This window comes from Ochotona princeps, chromosome 1 (assembly GCF_030435755.1).
Source record: "Ochotona princeps isolate mOchPri1 chromosome 1, mOchPri1.hap1, whole genome shotgun sequence".
Lineage (NCBI taxonomy): Eukaryota > Metazoa > Chordata > Mammalia > Lagomorpha > Ochotonidae > Ochotona > Ochotona princeps.
In genome coordinates, this window is record NC_080832.1 from 93,994,606 (window position 1) to 94,014,883 (window position 20,278).

The 20,278-nt window shown below is 37.2% G+C and overlaps 1 protein-coding gene across 13 annotated transcripts in view; it reads left to right on the top strand.

The window, feature by feature from the left end:
* The window catches only part of DST (dystonin), a 434,986-nt gene that overhangs the window by 394,184 nt on the left and 20,524 nt on the right, over nucleotides 1–20,278 (top strand). For all 13 annotated transcript variants that reach the window (XM_058661874.1, XM_058661883.1, XM_058661921.1 and 10 more), the window contains 10 exons: nucleotides 2,146–2,343; nucleotides 2,696–2,824; nucleotides 5,161–5,331; nucleotides 6,155–6,310; nucleotides 6,505–6,711; nucleotides 9,223–9,342; nucleotides 13,231–13,400; nucleotides 14,884–15,043; nucleotides 16,849–17,043; nucleotides 17,487–17,615. In XM_058661874.1, the coding sequence (XP_058517857.1) occupies nucleotides 2,146–2,343; nucleotides 2,696–2,824; nucleotides 5,161–5,331; nucleotides 6,155–6,310; nucleotides 6,505–6,711; nucleotides 9,223–9,342; nucleotides 13,231–13,400; nucleotides 14,884–15,043; nucleotides 16,849–17,043; nucleotides 17,487–17,615 (1,635 nt within the window). The remainder of the gene's footprint in view (nucleotides 1–2,145; nucleotides 2,344–2,695; nucleotides 2,825–5,160; nucleotides 5,332–6,154; nucleotides 6,311–6,504; nucleotides 6,712–9,222; nucleotides 9,343–13,230; nucleotides 13,401–14,883; nucleotides 15,044–16,848; nucleotides 17,044–17,486; nucleotides 17,616–20,278) is intronic.

A 20,278-nucleotide genomic window follows, 5' to 3' on the forward strand; every position in this document is an offset into this window, starting at 1 on the left:
GAGATATTATGAATCAATTTTATATTATTCTCACTTTTGTGACACTCTGTTGATAATTTTTAATAGATCATTCCCTATCATTTAAATCAGCAGACTTAATGAACAGTTATCTAAACTATAGTTTATTCTGACATCTAGTAACCAAGCTGACTTTAACATTTCCAGTAATGATAGTATCTTAAAGTCATAAGTAGTAACATTAAATAATTTTTCTTAATTATCAAATCAAACTTAATGATTATTTTACACATTCATCAAAGTTTTAAAAATAGTATATCTATATCTATAATTATATATCACTTCTAGATTGTGATATGTGGTTTCTAGATGGTTATGCTTTTGTTTTCCTTCTTTCTTACTTTTTCCCATAATGATTATCCCCTACTTTAAACCTTTCTTTTCTTTTGCCCGCTGCTGGCTGCATCAGTCACCATTACTCAGCCATGTCTGACTTCCTACCTAGGATTTATATTGCATAATTAATATTTACATTATTCCATGCCTGTTACAGCCTATGCTTAGAGCAACAACGACTGACTTAGAGCGATAAAGACTGCATTAAAACCAAGTATATTTCTTTCTATAGTGTGAGTTTATAGGTGCAGTTACGTTTCTGTAAGCCTGACAGTTGTCTTAAAAGTAACATATATTGGTCATTGGGGCTGTATATAATAAAGGTGGGAAAATGAATTACCATGACCAGTGATTTCAGTTGGGATAAGTAGGGATGTTTTAATGCTACACGTGTATATTTGAATTGTTATAAATGGCTCCTATTCTTTTATCTCTTCTCTTTCTATTTCTCAAAGATCAAAAAGTTAGTGGCCTTAGAATTCCCAGCAGTGTTGTTTCCATCTCTATTTTTCTCCTGGACTCTGACTTTGTAGTGGGATGCAAACCATTAGAAGAATGAGTTTTGTAGGATTATCTTTTATATTTTGACCACAAGAGTATTCAAGTCTTACATTTTGAGAGTGATTCCTACCATTACCATATCAAAGCACATGTTTTTATGAAGATAACTCCTTAGTCAGTTTTATAGCCTTTGAAAAGCGCTCCCTCAGCAGATGCCGCGGGAGTGGATGAATGTGGTCCCAGAAACAGTGCTCTCACGTGGTGGCTGCTCCTCACTGGAAACCTGCCCTGGTTTGGATTTCCTTCCAGATGTGTGATGTCTAACACAGGATGAGAGATGATGTTCTTTTGCATTACTGTTTCCAACCCCGAGTGAATGAGCGTGGGTAGGATTATGGTCGAATCTTACTAACATGAAAGGGAGGCTTTGTCTGCTGCCCACAGACGTCAAGCGTAGACTTGTCAAAGAGAAACTATCACCAAGGCTGTGTTTGTTCTGTGAAGTATAAATGTCTTTTCAGCAAGAGATACTGGATTTGTTTTTGCCTTGGTGCCTTCTCTTCTCTTCTTGCTACTGTTTCCCCAATCCTATACATTTATGCATCATGGCTCTGTTAGGTTTCCAGTGTATAAAAAGCAGGGAATTATTTGCTATGGGCTTGTAATAAGCATCTCTAGTTTGTACTTTTCCTGATACAAGAACAGCTAAACTTTAGGATGCTGGGTTTGATTATGTCTGATATACGGTGAAATCTCTGTATAGTGTTAGGGACTCCCAGGTTAATTTAGTAGTTAAATTTAATGGTTCTGACCCTTTAGCCTAAAGAAGTTATAAAGGAGTATCCTTTTTCACTTTTTTTCCTTTCACAATACTGATTATAAAACAGCCCTGTATATAGACATCACGTCATTTCATACTTGAAAATGAATTTAAAGCAACAAAATAGTCTAAATTAAGACATGAAATTTAAGTTCAATTAAAATAAGCTTGCATCAGGTCAAAAAATTTAAAATCTTGCAGTGATTCTAGATTCTTAGATCATCAATTGCTAAGTCATTGTATGGAAAGTAACTTACAAAGTATTTCACAAAGTCATCTCAAGGGATATTCATAGAGTAACACAAAGTTAAGCAAACAGAAGTTCATCCTTTAAAAACTTTATATAAAAATTCTGTGTGTATGCTGGGGGATTTTGTTTCATAATACTTTATAAAAAGTAAGACATTCACATGAAAATTGATGTTAACACATTACAAGCTAGCAAAACTAATGTTCACTGAATATTTCAGGTGCTGCAAAATGATGTATTAGCCCATCAGTCCACAGTGGAAGCTGTTAATAAAGCAGGAAATGATCTAATTGAATCAAGTGCAGGTGAAGAAGCAAGCAACCTTCAAAATAGATTGGAGATTTTAAATCAACGCTGGCAAAATGTTTTGGAAAAAACCGAGCAGAGGAAGCAGCAGCTGGATGGTGCCTTGCGCCAGGTGAATCTGAGAATGAATTCCAAAACTTCCTGTTTCATATTTCATAGCTGTTTCATACCAACATAGCATGGGATTGTTTTCTGAGTTCATGGACTCCTGTTTAATTTTCACATGTCAAAGAGAGGAGTACAGAGATGTGGGATACAGAACAGAACAGGAGAGAAGGCAGCTCTCTTGGTTCACAGTATAGCATTCTTATTCTTTGGAGCTCCTCTGATGAAAAGAGACAAGGAGAATCTTAGCAGTACCTGGCTGTTGTTGAGAATGCAGAGAAGGGCTTAGCAAACTAGGGTACTGAGAACTTGTTGGCTGCCGGAAAGTGACAGTGTTTGGACCTCTCTGTTCACTTCAGGCCAAAGGGTTTCATGGTGAAATTGAGGATCTGCAGCAATGGTTGACTGACACGGAGCGGCATCTGTTGGCGTCCAAGCCTCTGGGTGGTTTACCAGAAACAGCCAAGGAGCAGCTTAATGCACACCTGGTAGGTATAGTAGTTCTTGCAGCTCTAGGCTCATATGAACAGAGTATTTTGCATGGACCCTGATGATGCATAAATCATGGGAGAAGGCTTTAGAGAATCCATAGGCTTATGGCAGAAATTACTATTGATATATACTAGAAAAAAAACAGCAGTGGTTGATTAAATAATCAAGTTAGACTTCATATCACATTAGTATGTAGTACATGTAAAGAAAACTTGGCAGCTTTTAGCAGCAAGGTTTCACCCACACAATGATAAGATGGTATGAGCAGCAGTATCAGTTGCATAAAAATTCTTAATTGTTGTACCCTGACAGAATAGCCAAAATTGTCAAAATTGGCTTATCAGTGCTATAAGCATGATAATCTCATCCAGTTTCATGAAAGTCTGTAGGTTTGTTGAGGTTATTGGTTTATCATGTCTTTATGCGTACAACAGAAGTAGAGATGAGAAGACTTCTGCGTCATGGTCCCTGCCACCAGGATTCTGTGGCACTGCAGAGGCTCACCCATGAGGATGGGAAAATAATGAAAATTGAAATTCTCATTTTCTTTTATAGGAATATGAATTAAACAATTAAATTTCACAATGCATTTTGTTGACTGACATTTCCGTTGTATATAGTCAGCATGTAATTCAGCCCTAAGCCTTCTGAAAGAAAAGTCCTTCAGACTTTTTCTCTAATATTTACACCTGTGGGTTTACATCAGAATTTGGTTTTTTAATATTAAAATATTGGTAGGGAATGTTGACTTGAGAAACAGAAGTAGAAGTATGTAGAGACTTCATTAAAAGAGGACATTATATGTGAGAGTCTGCACTGATTCACACACTCTTACTTTGCTGTAAGAATCTAACAGAACTAGAGGTGTTTGGACGTAATTTTAAATGTGATTTGGGGAAGAGGTAATCATCCTGCAGCTATCACAGAGAACTAACGTACACTGTGACTGTGGTGGTATCTTGCTCTGAATAGGTAAAAAACTTAGTGTAGAGTTTTCTAGAACTCTTTATGGTATTTTCATTGTTTTAGAAAAGTATGGTCTCTTTGACACTATGGTAGTTGTTTGGTGCCATAAGAAATGCCTTTGTTTCCCTGAACTTGACCAATTAAATAACAACTTGAGAGTGCTTACCCTTCTCTTTCCTAAATCCCCAATGGCTTCCAGAAGGTACCCCACCTCCCCAGAAGTACTTGCATAGCCTTTAAATTAGCCCTTAATTGCAAGTTTAATGAACTCTTTAACAAGTAGGTGTTTGAGATTATTCTCTAACATAAATGTTTTTGAATTGTTAAGTTGTAAGAATATAAATAGGAACTTGAAAACAAAAAAAATTATCTTTAGTGTAGTTTATTTTTATTTTATTTTATTTTAGAAATTACAAATTTTAGTAGGTGGTATTATAAATATATTTAGTAAAATTTTTAAAGGGCTTGAGAAGTGATATTTTTAGACAATAAAAGGGTTCTGCAGTTAGAGGTAATGGTTGTAAAAGTTTATAACTATATTGTAAAATACTTTTGTACAGATTAAAATATGCATTTTATCATAATTATTTCTCAATTTTAAAAATTGTAAGGTTGAAAGTATTGATGGGACATGGAATACATAATTTTCCAGTGGAAATAAGGATTTGATCCACTGTAAAGTTGAATCAAAGGGGTAAAACTAGCCTTATTTATAAATGAAATATAATTATTATTTCATTAATGTTAGAATTTGAATTTATTTAAGCAATATTTTATTCTTTATATAACATAAACAAACAAACATTGAATTTATTTGGAAGTTCTCAAAATGTTACAAGAATGCTTGCATATCCACATTGGACTCATAATTTCAGGATACTAAATATTAACTTAAATACCTTTCTCTATGGGTTGGTTTTCATTTTTGCAAGTTTTCTGAGTCCAGAATTCAGTAATGGCCAGAGAATATTATTTTGCATTGTAATGTAAGGAGAGGAGCCTCTTATCTTAAAGAGGACAAGATTAAGACTCACAGCAATTACATTACTTTTCCCAGTAATGGATCTGCTCATTAAGTACTGTACCAGGAAGCCCTTTGTACAGCATTTAAACCATTGCTGCACACCTTCCTGAGCCAGAATGGACTGAGAATGATGGCACATTTCTAGGATTTTTCTGTCAGATAGGGCTTAACTATAGTGTTAGGTCGTGTTTCAGTGTAATACATAGTTTAAATGTGTCAAGGTTGGTCTGTATGCCAAGGAGATGGTGGTATATCATGAGGGGTTTGGAACTGATTGGAAAAATAGAACTCTTTGAGTTTTATTCTTTGAAAGTGATATAACTTGAGAATATCTCAATTTAGGAAATCTGCGCTGCCTTTGATGCTAAAGAAGAAACATATAAGAGTCTGATGCAGAAAGGCCAGCAGATGCTTGCAAGATGCCCCAAATCTGCAGAGACAAACATTGACCAAGACATAAATAACTTGAAAGAAAAATGGGAATCAGTGGAAACCAAACTCAATGAAAGGAAAGTATGTGCTTTGATTAATGTAATAGAGTCTGTTTCGTTCCATAGGTTTTGCTTTTATTTCAGAGTAGAACTGTCAAGAATAGAACTTTCAGTAATTTGTGTTTAAAGTATTCGTATACATTTGAAGTTTTCAAGAGTGCATTTAAAAACAGTATTCTATTTTAAGAGACTAGTTTAAGGGATCAGTATAGGTAAGTTTATCATAATTTAAGTATTAGGTATACTTGTAAATGTTATGGTCCACTTTAATTCTAGGAGTTTCATATTCTTATCACACTTACTTAACAGAGAGCTCTGTGTGTGTAAGGGATGAAAACATGAAGACACATGCTATGTATATGTAAATGTGTATATATAGTATATACATACATATAATATCCTGTAGTGTATATATAATATGTATTGAATATATATATAACAGATGAAGATCACTAAATTATATGCCTCAACTGATAGAGATAGAACTTATGGTGTATTTCATAGCATTTTGACACCCAGAATTAATAGTATGAATGTCAGTTTTTTCTTTTTATTAATTGTGTTTAGTGATTGTAATCTTTCATTAAATGCCAAAAGAATGCCACAGTTTAAACACCACAATTAAAACTTTTTAGGTGTAATGAAATGCTTCTTACTAGACTTAAAAGGAGTTTAGATTTCCAGGAGTTTTTGAAGACCTATACCATTCATAATGCTGTGCTTGGCTTAGATATGTATACGTTAAGTGAGAATGGAAAAGGAACCTATCAAACAATGGTTAAACTGAACCAAACAAAATAATCAAAGCTGTTAAACATGAAATACTAAATAATCCATCTTCACAGACTAAACTGGAAGAAGCCCTGAACTTGGCAATGGACTTCCACAATTCTCTCCAAGACTTCATCAACTGGCTTACCCAGGCTGAACAGACCCTGAATGTAGCTTCTCGACCAAGTCTTATCTTGGACACAGTCTTGTTTCAAATTGATGAACACAAGGTATGTGGTGCCTTGACTGGCTAACCTTTTGCTTTCTGATACTAGCTTGTTTCAGTGTCAAAAACATGGATTTCCAAGTCTGAAAACTCTTCTTTTGCTCTTGAAACCAATTTCCCCTTCCTGATAGCGGAAGTATTTTTCAGATCAATCCATTTTCACCTATTTTTAATTATGTCCCTTTCTTTGACATAAAGGTATTTGCCAATGAAGTAAATTCGCACCGTGAACAGATAATAGAACTGGATAAAACTGGAACCCACTTAAAATATTTTAGTCAGAAACAAGATGTTGTCCTAATTAAGAACCTCCTGATCAGCGTACAAGGGCGATGGGAAAAAGTGGTCCAGCGGTTAGTGGAAAGAGGAAGATCTTTGGATGATGCAAGGAAGAGAGCCAAGCAGGTAAGAAAGCTTCCTAAAACCTCTCCAAACTTAGTTGTAAATCAGTTCCAGTCGCTGACAGATGTTACTAATGCACCGTTAGCGCAGGCTGTATAACAGATATGACACAGAGCCAAGGAAGGGCCGTAGCCTGGGTTTGAATGGTGACATCACTTCTTGGATTGGTAGCAGCCTTGGGCCTTGGAGACAAACCTTGGAAAGATGGAGACTGATTACAGCTTGACATAATAGACAGCCCATTATCATGAGGGTCTGAAAGGACGCTCCAAAGTTGTCCCTGGGTTTCTTTTGCCTTTTCCTTTCAGCCTACTCGCAGAGTAAAGCACCATAGTTTATGTTACTGTTACCTCTTGCTTCCTCCCTAAGCCCGGTTTCCTTTACAAACCCTCAAGTTTGAGAACCGGACATACAGCTTCCCACATGGCTTTCTGAAAAAGCACAGGCCATGTCGAAAAGTGATTGGCAACTTTCCCATTTGTGAACATTATTGACTAGCCATTTGGATACTGCCCCAGCTCACTTTGAACCTAACTGGATAAATTTTTTGTTTGTTTCTCATGAATGTCACAGGGAACTTTCTTTATGCCCCTTATCTCTTTTTAGCATTGTAATCTAGACTAAACACAGAGAAGAGGTAAAATTATGTGTTTCTCTTTGTCTCAGTGCTCCATGGGAAAAGCTGTGCTTACCTTGCTTGGCATAATCTTTTGTTTTTTAAATATCCTTAAGGGGTTTTTTTTCCATACTACCAGGAATTTAGAGTAACTTTAAGTCTGCATTTTATAATTACTCTTTTTACCCCCTTTCGGCTGCATTTGTCTAGTAGTGTTGGATAGTTATATTCCATTGTTTGAGGAAGCAGGCTGACTTTGTTAAAGCAGAATGATGTCATAGGAGCCAACTGCTTCAATGTTTTTAAAATTATAAATATAAAATTGTGAAAGTTTTAAAAAGACAAATTGCACTGTTCTAGAATTATGTGCTACACATTCCTTTTTAAGTGAGAAATAGGATACATTCAGTATAACAAGAGAGACTGGAAGAGAATCAGTTTTGCAAGTCTAAGGCTGTTAATTCTACATAGGTGATTTTCCTCTCCATGTAATGTGGCCTAGTGCCATGTTTACGACGGGCATTCTGAGAATTCCAAACATCGTGGATAACAGTAGCCAGTTGCTCATTTTCTTCTTCCACTCACTACTTAATTTCATTGCCTCATTTTGTTTAGCTAACTTTATGTAAACATTTTCTACTGTTTCAGTGCAAATTTATGGCTCTCCATCTATTTATATGGTTTAAAATTCTTCTGAAAGCCAGGCTAGCATTAGAACCTGGGCATTTATATCACTGAGATTGCCCTCAATCTTAACTTGTAAGCTTGAACTTTAGCCTTGCCATTAAAGCTTCTGTTATTTGGAGTCATACTCAATGGTTGGTTTCACAGTTATCTTTTTAACTGTGATAGCTTCAGTTTTTAACAGCTGAGGTGAGAACCATACTTTTCTGACTCTGTCAGTGGAAACCCCTATTCTGGCCATTGTTTTTCCATGTTCAGGTTTATTGCTGTTGTGGGAGGGATGTGCAGGGAGAGCAGGTGTGTAATGTGATGACCCCTCCTGGGTTCAGAAGCTTTGTCATTGTGCCCTTCTCGTGATCTTATTGTTAAATTTTTCTTCCTTTCATTATTAATGTGTTTGGCTCTAAAAAAAATTTAACTTTTTAATGTGTCCAATCACTTGCATTTATTATGAGAAATAATTTATAACAGATTACACTATCAGGTTTCTAAAAATAGAACCTACTAGTTGTTTATGATTTAAAAAGAGAGTAAGAGAGCCTGGTTGAAATCAAGTATGTGTACAGTTAGCACTAGTATATTTGTATTGTCGTAAATGCAAATAGAATTAAAGTGCGTTAGGACTTTATCTATACGCATATATAACTAATATGTGATGTGCACTTGCTCATTTGAGGATTTTGAGAGGAGAAATACAGATGTTGGACTATCCTTGTATTAAACAAGAATATAATGAGCTATCTTTGTTCTTGTTCCTTGTAAGAAGGAATCTACAAGCTTCAAACTTCCCACCCTCCCACTTCTCTCCTTTTCCTTTGCATTGGAATTAAATACCTTAGAAATAAACTCAGATCTGTCAAGCGATAGAACTGGGATAAGAGGGGAATTCGAGAGTTTATGTTGATTTCTGAGCCAAAAAGAAAGGAAGTGAAAGGAAGAAAGTTCCCTTGGGAGCTCCTTAACTGTTTCCAGACTCAGTTCTGGTTTTCCTAAAGCTGCTGCTCTGAGTGAGTGAGAGAATGAACATGGTGGACAACCACAATCACCACACAAGACATTCTGTAACTTTCTGATCCAAGTGCTACCTTTTTCTTCTGTAAGGGAAATTTTGAGTTACTTTCTGGCGCTGCCATTAATATTTATTTTGCTTTAAAAATTGGATTTCAAATACAGCATTTCTGGACAAGGATATGATTTCTTTCCTTCTTTAACAGTTTCATGAAGCTTGGAGTAAACTCATGGAGTGGCTGGAGGAGTCAGAAAAGTCTTTGGATTCTGAACTAGAAATCGCCAATGATCCTGACAAAATAAAAACACAACTTGCACAACATAAGGTGGGCCTACAATTAAGAAAAGTATATTGTCTGATGTATTTCAAGATCACTTTCAGATTTTCAGTTTTTTCATTGTTTTGTTTTATTTTTAAAAATTTGTTTATTTTTTGTTGGAAAGGTATATTTACAGAGAGGAGATATTCTATCCACTGGTTTATTCACCAAGTGGCCAAAATGGCTGGAGCTGAGCCAATCCAAAACCAGAAGCTAGGACCTCTTCCAGGTCTCCCTTGTGAGTGTGGGGTCACAAGGCTTTGGGTAATCCTCCACTGCTTTCCCAGGCCATAACAGGGAACTGAATAGGAAGGTGAAGTACGTGGGACACAAACCAGTGCCTATCTGGGGTCCCTACTCTTGCAAGGGGAGGAATAGCCCCCTAAGCCATCACATCTGATACCCTTTTTCATTATTTTGTTAATCACTGCAGGAAAAAACACTATTTAATGTGAACTTAAAGCTAAATTGAATTGTCCTTCATGTTGTTCAGGTGGCAATGTCTGCTTTTTTAAAAAGATGATTATAGTTGTTACACACATACAGAGTAAAAGAGGAGAGAGATCTTGCATCTACTGGTTTACTCCCTGAATGGCTGCAGTGGCAAGGACTGGGCCAGGCCAGGGACATCTTCTGGGTCTCCTTTGTAGATGAAGGGGCCCAAGTAGTTGAGCCATCATCTGGTGTTTTCCCAGGCACATCCATAGTGCTGGATGGGAAATGGAGCAGCCAGGACTAAACGAGGCCCCATATGGGATGCCACGGCCAACTTGGGATGCTGTGCCAGACCACCAGCAATTCATCTTTACTCTTTAGGAATTATTTCATTAGTGTTTCCAAGATTGATTGTGAAAAACAAAAAGCTAAACTAAAGCAATTCCTCTACAGTCGGACATTTATTGCACTTGTAGTGATTTGAACATTGACATTTCAACAACTGTCTTTTCTGTCAGTTCTTCCATATATCAAATAGCACCTTTGAAGCAATTATGTTGTAAAAAGTAATATAAATCTGGGGCCTGGTGCAGTAGCCTAGTGGCTGAAGTCCTTGCCTTGCATGTACCAGGATCCCATTTGGCCACTGGTTTTTGTCCTGGCTTCGAATGGACTCAGCTCCGGCACTGCAGCCATTTGAGTGAACCAGCAGATGAAAGATCTTCCTCTCTGTCTCTTCTTCTCTATGTAAAATCTGACTTTCCAATAAAAATACATAAATCTTTTTAAAAAGTTATAGAAATGTTCACATTATAGATCCACTAAAACAATAAAGGGAAAATGTTGGTTGCCGATACCTAAGTCTGTATTTGTATGTATATGTATATGTAAAATTCTACCCCTCCTCTCAAATACACATACTCAGTAGCTTTTTTGTATGAATGGGAAGCATCAAATTTCTCTCTTATATCCGTCCATGTGGCATTTAAGAGCATTGCCTCTGATTCTCTATTGTGACTGGGGTATCCTATTTCTGTCTGTAAAGTAACTACCAGCCATGATGGTAAAGAGAATGTCTCCTGCAAATAATGTTACAATTTCAGCGATCTCTATATAAATTATTCCTTTAAACATGGTATTTTAGAAGGCTAGAGAAGTTGGGACAAGGTAAGAGTTACCATCGTATCTTTGCCAGCTTGCTTGTTTCCTTCACTGGGTTCAGCTCAGGAGATCCTAACCAAAGGATGACGGGAGGAAACATGTTGAGCACCTGTTCTTTGACTAGCCCAGGAGTGATATAGTTGGCTCATCATGCTGTCCTGACCCGTGAGCTGCCACATCCGACACTGGAAGCCCAGTGCCAAAGGACAGCATCTTCTCTTCTTCCTCTCTGAAGGAAAAAATCAAGTGTTCTCACAGGATATTGCCTCATTTGGGCTTGAACATGGAAGGTGTAATCTTATGAAACTATCATGCACATAAAACCCTGGAAATAAAAATATGCACAGAATCCTTTTAGATTTATTTCCCTTGTGCATTCACTGAGCTACATATTAGGGGCGCCATTAAACCAATTTAAAATAAAACATTTTCTATAATTTGGATTTTTTTTGCCTCTAGAAAACTTCTGTGTATTCTATATTCAGCTGTAATGTTTATTTTTTATCTGTTGTATGAGAACATTAGTGTCAATATTTCAAACACTAGCATTTTGTTTAGAATAACGTAGAAAATGAATAATTACCAATAAACTATAGACATAGTGTATTTTAATTATTATTACCTAAACATTTCCAGATTATTGCTTCATATTAAAGAACAAATCAATTTCATCACACTAAGATTTTGAAGGTAATGAAATTTTAAGTAATTGTAACTCGAGATCATTTTACAAAATTAAATGCCCAGGGCAATAGCCTAGTGGCTGAAGTCCTCACCTTGATTAGCCAGGATCCCATGTGGGCAACAGTTCGTGTCCTGGCTGCTCCACCTCCCTTCTAGCTTCCTGCTTGTGGCCTGAGAAAGCAGTGGAAGAAGGCTCAAAGCCTTGGGACCCTGCACCCAGGTGGAAGACCCGGAAGACACTCTTGACTCTTGGCATTGGTTCAGCCAGCTGTGGCCATTGTGAACACTTGGGGGGTGAATCTGCAGATGGAAGATCTTCCTCTCTTTCTTATCTTTGTAAATCTAACTTTCCCATAAAAATAAATCTTTAAAAATTATTTATTTGCATAATAAATTTTACTGTGGTACTACTACATGAATCACTGAATTAAGTTTCCTTGATTTTTTTTGTGTATGTGAGCTACCTGTTAAATTGCTCACGTTTCTTATCGCAGAGTTCATATATTTATTTATTATCCTTGTATTAACTGCTTCTAAAGATCTATCAGGTATAAAATGATAATGGGAGTCCTACAAGGACTTTAATCTGATAATTAGGTAATGTGCAAAACATAGAACTGTTCCTTCCTGCACACACACACACACACACACACAGACACACACAGGGCTGTCAACAAATTAATGGAAAATAGAATTAAATGATAAGCTTATTTTGGAAGAATTTTTTGAAACCATACAAGGAGTTTATGAAAAAGACATATTATGAAAAAAGCAGGCATACATTTGAACCCTTTTCAGAAAACTGAATGTCTTTGAATGCTACTTTTCTCTGAGGTTTTTGAAATACCCTCACATACCTAGACAACACAAAGGTCAACCAGCAGTGTGAACAGCAGTGGACTGTGGTGCTGCTATTGGCATTGTCACTGGTGGATAGCATCTGTAGTTATTTTGATGTTTCTGTAGGGTTTTGTATGGGTAAGGAGCAGGGATGTGGGCTTTCCAAGTGCTGTGAGCGGAATGAGCAGTAGGTCCAAACAGAGAGGACTACAGATGAGATTTTTCCTTGTCCTTATTCTGGCTCAGATATCCAGTCGTATTAATCTTGATTACAAACATTCAAAATGTATGATGAGTATAAATATGTTGGAGAGAAAAGCCAAAATGTAGTAGCTTTCTGTTTTATTAAGGCTACACTAGATCAATATTGATTGCATTTTCCTCTTGATAACCCTAGGATTTTCAATAGCTTATGAAAACAATTTTGTTTCATTAGAGCTATTAAACTATTTAAGGTTCTTAGCTAGGTAAGATTGATGATTTACCTTACTTTAAAGGGTTTTTTTTTTTTTTTTGGCATGTGTAGTTACCGTCTGAAACAGCTGGCATCTTAGAAAAACACAAAAACTTCAGTGTAAAAGTTCAAAGGTTCTTTTGTGGCCTGAGCTTTGCTGTGTGGAATGCAGCACCACAGCACGACACTGCTTGGTCACTGGTTGGTCGTCTCCCAGGGTTTAGACTCTGATCTTCAGGATTGCCTCTTGTGATGCTTCTGCTAGCTTTGGTTATTCATCTCAAACACAGATGCGTATTGCTTTTTTGTTAAATACACAGGAATTTCAGAAATCACTTGGAGCCAAGCATTCTGTATATGACACCACGAATAGGACTGGGCGTTCTCTGAAGGAGAAAACCTCCCTGGCTGATGACAACCTGAAACTAGATGATATGCTGAGTGAACTCAGGGACAAGTGGGACACCATATGTGGGAAGTCTGTGGAAAGGTATAGTGTTTTCAACACTTGGGTTATGCTATGCACTGCTTTGAAATGTACAGTGGTAATACCCTGCAGGAACACTTTTGGGACCTGGGGAACTTACGCACAACCTGAATATCCATTCATACGGGCTATGTGCTGAGAAAGCAGGTGTAATATTCCAAGCTCTGTCATCTCATGGCTAACTATACCAATCATGTCTGTCTGTCTGTTCCATTTTTATCTGCCCTTTCATCTGAGTTCCATACAACTACTAGGATAATGCTTTTAAATTGTAAATGGGCTTCAGTGTTTCCCCTGCTTCATTTCCTTTGGGGACTTACTCTAGGATATGAAATAAAACAAGGGCTCTTTAAGGTGGCATGCAGGGTAATATGAATCTGTGCCAATCTTCCCTTCGAAGGCTCAGCCACTCCTTCCCCAATCTCCCCCTTTCCCATTAACTTCCATTAAAGCCTGAAGACTCAGTTTATTAATTTTAAATATTCGCTAAAATACAGAAGCAGTAGAAGAGTTCAAATACCTTGTTAATGTTTTCAAATTGGTCATTGTTCCATAGTCCTAATTACTTTGTCAGTGTCAAGATCAAGTGGAATATTCTATCAGTTCTAGAGAGCCTCACAGTGGGTTTTTGCAGTGTTGATTTCTTTCTAAGTTTCTCTAGTCTCAAGGCTACAAATCTTTTTACAATGTCATATAAATTATATCATTTATGATATTTCTAAAATGTTAAAAATGAACAGTGATGGTAAGCAGATCTGTGAATGCCAGCCTTTACAATTGGTGACAGAATGAAACTATAGAGAGAAAACCTGAGGAGTGTTTGGAAGATGATGAGACTATTGTACATCTTATTTTGGTGACGGTTCCATGAATCTATAAATGTTCTAGCATTTATAGAACTGTATACCAAAAAAATCAGATTTACTGTCTGATCATTTGAAATAAGTTAGAAAATATTTTAAGGAAATACTTTATATTCTCAGGATCACAGCATGTGGTATCACTACAAAGAGAATAGATTCAAAACAGTTCGTAGATACAGTTCTCCCCCGCTGCCTTCTTTCCTTATTTTTTGTTTTCCTTTCCTTTCCTAGTCTTCCCTCCCTCCCTCCTTCCCTTGTTTTCTCCCTCCCTCTCTTCCTTTCTCTCTCTTAGTTTTTGAGATAACATTTTAACTTTGCATTGTAGTAAAAAATTTACCGAAAAGAATGTGTTTCCATGAAGAAACTTGAGGGATCTGTGTTTTACAAAGGTAGTGATAAAGGAGATTTCCTGGAATAGATGCCATGGATTGAATGAATAAAAAAATTGGAGAAAACTGTTGTTTTCCAAGGAAGGCAAAGAAACAGCCATGGCTGCCCTTCCGCTGATTATCCTTCCTGTGAGAACCTGCCAACTGTCTTAGGTGAATTTTGGATGTGCAGAAGTATAAGGGCAGCCTTTTTGTTACTAAGAACAATTATTTTACTCTTTTTTTTTTCCCCAGACAAAACAAGCTGGAGGAAGCCCTATTGTTTTCTGGACAGTTCACAGATGCTCTGCAGGCCCTCATTGATTGGTTATACAGAGTTGAACCCCAACTAGCAGAAGACCAGCCTGTCCATGGAGACATTGATTTAGTAATGAATCTGATCGATAATCACAAGGTAGAGTTATCTAGGTCATTTTCATTTGTAGTATGGCTTGTTTATTCTGAGTATAGAGGAAAACGTAACCACTTACACTAACATTTTAAACTAAGGAGCCTGAACATGTATTACATAATGGTTTTGTTATTAAAATATATATGCTTTGGTCAATTTTGTATGTGAAACCTAAAAATAATGGGGGGTTCACTATAGTATTTGAAAAATACTTTTGTCTTTAATTACCAGATGTAAAAGCTTTTAGAACTTAAGAACGGCTCTCATTCTCTTGCGCATTAAAACATATTTCAAAGAATGTTTTAACTGTCTGTAGTTATTCATTTAAACAATTACAATACCAAATGTAAAATCATTTACTCAGTGACCTGGAACTAGCTCAGTGTATACATGTGTAGCTTTGTGACACAATCCCTGGGTGGAAGATGGTCACAGACAGCTGTCTTTGTTTTTTGTTTTTTAAATTGTATTAACCTTCTCATTGAATTATAGCAATTTGTGAATACACTAGATAATACACAGCTAGGAGGATTTTGATTATTATTTACATCAAGAAAATTGTTTTCTCTGCAGTCTTCTGTCAGGTATATTAAAACTGTTACATAAATCATACATAACATTTGAAGAGTCTTGCTGATACTAAGTGCAAAGTCCTAACTTTTGATCAAGTGATATCATACAGCAAAAATCTTGAAAACAGCATGACGCACAGTACTATTGCAGAATGACTGTGGCAGAGTTAACTTCGTATGCACTCCAATTCATGTTGTTTCCTTTATTCTGTTTGATTCCATCTTGGTATGTTTTCTTTATACTTCTCTGGTTACACTATTTTGATCTTACTATTCTGTAAATAGTGGCCCTTCATAATATTTGTTTCTCTATTCTGTTTTTATTGTAAGATTCTACCCATAAGCAGATTTTGTTATACTTGAATATTAACAGAAAATAAAAAGACTAACAGAGTTCATTGTTTAGACCCATAAAATTAATTTTTAAAAATTACTTGTCTTGGAACAAATGTTTTGTGCATGATTGTTGCAATGTTTCCATTTCCTGGCACTTAGTCAATGATTTATGACTGGTGTAATGTTACTTTTTACACACAAACCATTTTTGTAAGCTAACTGTCTAAGTATTTACTAGTATAGGTACTTGCCAGATTTTTTTTTAATCTATTAGAAGTTATCAAAAATGACTTCATCCTTTAGAATCAGTGAAATAACTGGAATGCTCAGGAAGTGTAAGAGTTTGAAATACAGGACTATTGGAGTAGCCTTACAAGTATTTAGGTACTATACTTTCTGTACGTGTGTGTGTAAATGTCTTTCTTCAGGTGCATCATGTTTAACACTGTTGGTGTAAAACCGTCAGAGTTCTTTACATGTGTTTGAATTGTTTTTGATGGGCCTGTTTTGTGAATGACCCAATACGTAAACATAGCCAGATGGTAATTCATCTGTGGTGGTTTTTATTGAAAAATAGCTTGGTTTTGTTCTGGACAGAGGTTGGTTACTTGAAAAAAAATTTAGTTGCACATACAGACTCCTGGGCCAGAATTGCAGAACCCTGGGTTCAATGCCATGAATTAAGTCTGTGGCCAGAATAAACAGCCAGTGTGACTGCTGGCAAATAAGACCATACATAGAAGCAAGTGTAATTTTTACTCTGTGAAGATTTTGCCAAAAATAAAGTCATGAAGCTGTGGGGCTAAGATGACTGGACATGATATTTTATATACATAAATGTTTTAAGAAGAAAATGTTGTGGTTTTGTAATTAAAATGTAACTGAAAATGTTTTTCTTAGGTCTTCCAGAAAGAGCTGGGGAAGAGGACCAGCAGCGTGCAGGCCCTGAAGCGCTCAGCTAGGGAACTCATAGAAGGCAGTAGGGACGATTCCTCCTGGGTCAAGGTCCAGATGCAGGAGCTGAGCACGCGCTGGGAGACCGTGTGTGCACTTTCCATATCAAAACAAACACGGCTGGAAGCAGCCCTGCGTCAGGTAACAACCATGTCGCCATAGCTGGGTGTATTGGGGTAAGGGTCAAAGGGTCCACAAGAACCAGTCCAGTGAAAACCTGCGAGGCTCATCAACCGGGGCAGTCCTGGAGAAGGAACTGGAAATAGCATCACTGCCTTCATCCTTCCCTGACCTTCTCCCGAGGAATAAACTGACTCTAAGAAGGAGAGTTTTCTAATGTCTTCTTAGGAAAATGCTGCCTGAGTTATTTCTCTGTAATCAATTTGTGACAGTGGATAAGTGTTGTTGGTATCTAGGCCATTAGATAGATTCAGCCTTTATTTTTATCTTAATAATGGGAACAATGCACAAGATGGATGTGAAGTTTTTACTTTGTGGAGGGGAGGAATAGGTTGTTGTGGTTCTGTCCATCTACTGACGGTCACCTTTGGAATCTTGTTTGTTGTGTGTGCGTGCACCCTTAGGCAGAGGAGTTCCACTCGGTGGTGCATGCCCTCCTGGAGTGGCTGGCTGAGGCCGAGCAGACCCTGCGCTTCCACGGGGTTCTCCCAGATGATGAGGATGCTCTGCGGACTCTCATCGATCAGCATAAAGTGAGTAATATCTGAAAGCTAAGTAAAATGTAATGAAAAAAAAAATCCAGGCAAGGAGAGAAAATAGACCATTTGCCTGCGTGAATGTCTTCCTCCCTGAGAAGGGGTTAGACACCTGCTCTGTATGAGAAGAGTTCTCTGTTTACTTGCATGTGTCCCCTGCACAATGGCATGTGTGACTGTCTTTTTATGCTTTCTTCTTAGACGGATGTTCTAAAAGTACTCACACTGATTTCCATCTCTGGGTAACCCATTAGGAGTTTTTCAGGGGTTATTAGCCTTGTGACCAAAATTGATCAGTTTTGTTGCACTTTATGTTCATGTTAAAAATGAAACTTTCTTAGTGATATGCTTGACCTCTATAATATGATACTGTTATGATTGTAAATTATTAACATTGATCTTATAAGCAACAGAATCAAGTAATTGAATCGCTCAGCTTGAAATTTTACTTTTAAGTTACTGGACTTTTTTTTTTTTTTAATTATTTATTGTTTAACTTCAGTAATTACATTGTATTATGTGACACAATTACATAGATACTTGGGTTCTCCCCACCCCTCCCCAAACCCTCCCACCATGGTGGATTCCTCCACCTTGTTGCATAACCACAGCTCAAGTTCAGTTGAGATTTCCCCATTGCAAGCGTATACCAAACATAGAGTCCAGCATCTTATTGTCCCGTCAAGTTCAACGGCTTCTTAGGTATACCCTCTCTGGTCTGATGACAGAGCCAGCAGAGTATCATCCCAGTCAATTGAAAGCTCCAACATACCATCAGCAAAATTTACATCATTATGGAATTAATTGACATAGTAATGAGTAACCAATATGTTAAAAGTAAATGCGGGTTCCCAGCCACCTTCTGTGACCACCTCACCTATACTTCAATTTTAGTTTATACACAACATATAACATTCAAAACATAACATGTTATACTTAACATCATATCATCTTAAATTAAGGCAAACATGTGGTATTTAACCTTTTGGGATTGGCTCATTTCCCTTAGCATTATGGTTTCCAGTTTGGCCCATTTGGCCACAAAGAACTGCATTTTGTTTTTTTTAATAGCTGAGTAGTATTCCATGGAGTAGATGAACCATAGCTTTCTTATCCAATCCTCTGTTGATGGGCATTTTGGTTGTTTCCATGTTTTTGCAATTACTGATTGTGCTGCTATGAACATAGGAGTGCATGTTGGTTTCTCATAGAACAAGTGTTCTGGATATATTCCTAGGAGTGCTATTGCTGGATCATACGGTATGTTGAATTTGAGTTGTTTGAATATTCTCCATACTGATTTCCATAGAGGCTGTACCAGCCTGCAGCCCCACCAGCAGTGGAGTAGGGTTCCCTTTTCCCCGCAACCTCGCCAACAAGTGTCGTTGGTGCTTTTATTCATGTGGGCCAGTCTTACTGGACTTTTTTTAAAAATAGGTTTATTTACTTTAGTCATGGCTGCTAGTAGCCAGGACTGTGCTCGGCTAAGGTCAGGAGCCTGGAGATCTATGTCCCGTGCGGGTGGCAGAATCCCTGGAACTTGAGCCATCACCACCTGCTTCCCAGGGGCATCAGCTTGGAGCTGGGTTGAGAGCAAATAGCCAGGACTCGAACCAGAACTCCCTTACAGGATGTTGGCATTCCTAGTGGCAGCTTAACTTAACACACTGTGCCACATTTGTCCCCGCTTCTGTTTTTAATCAAGAGCCTGTTTAAATACTTTTTACAAAAAAACTGTAGCATAAATGATAGACTTATAAAATAAATTTAATGAGTATATCTACTATTGAATAACTAAACAAGTGAAAATCTATCTAGAGTTTTCAGATATTGACCTGAAAACTCTATTCCAGACTTCATCCTTCCTTTGGAAATGCATGGAATCTGAGTAGGCTCTCAGATTTACATATCTCTCAAAGATATGTGGCCTAACATCTATAATAATCTTGTTATTAACAAAGGTAGGCAAGCATGTAAAGCATTAGCTGGAGGAATGAAATATGACATATATCATTTAAGTTTGAACCTAGAAATATGATAGAAAAATCACCTCCAATTTGTTATTTTTATCTCGTTCAGTAATATGAAAACCTATATTTTGTTGCAATGGGCTGTTCATCATCCATCACTGAGGTCCATTAATAAAAGCCCACATTGCACATCTAAAGCCCTGTGAAAAGTAGCCTATTCAGAGTGTCACTGCTTTCACTGCAGGTCCAGGAAACACCAGGAAACAAGTGTCTCTAGCAGAATAGTGGTTTGCAGAATGAACTGATTTTCAAAAGCACAGAATTACCTATAATTTCATAAAGTGCTTCTTAGTAATAATATCTCAGAGTAACATTGTTTAAATTAAATTCCTCTATATTTCCCTTCCTGCATTCATTCACTATTCACCAGTTAAAGAAAAACAGAATATTTAATTGAATTTCATAACAGCAGGAACAGATTCTTATGGAAATCTGATTGTTAAAAATAGCAAGCTGAGCCCGGCACCATGGCCTAGCTGGGCTAAAGTCCTCGCATTGCATGCACTGCTGGGATCCCATATGGGCACTGGTTCTAATCCCAGCAGACCCGCTTCCCATCCAGCTCCCTGCTTGTGGCCTGGGAAAGCAGTCAAGAACGGCCCAAAGCTTTGGGACCCTGCACACGCATGG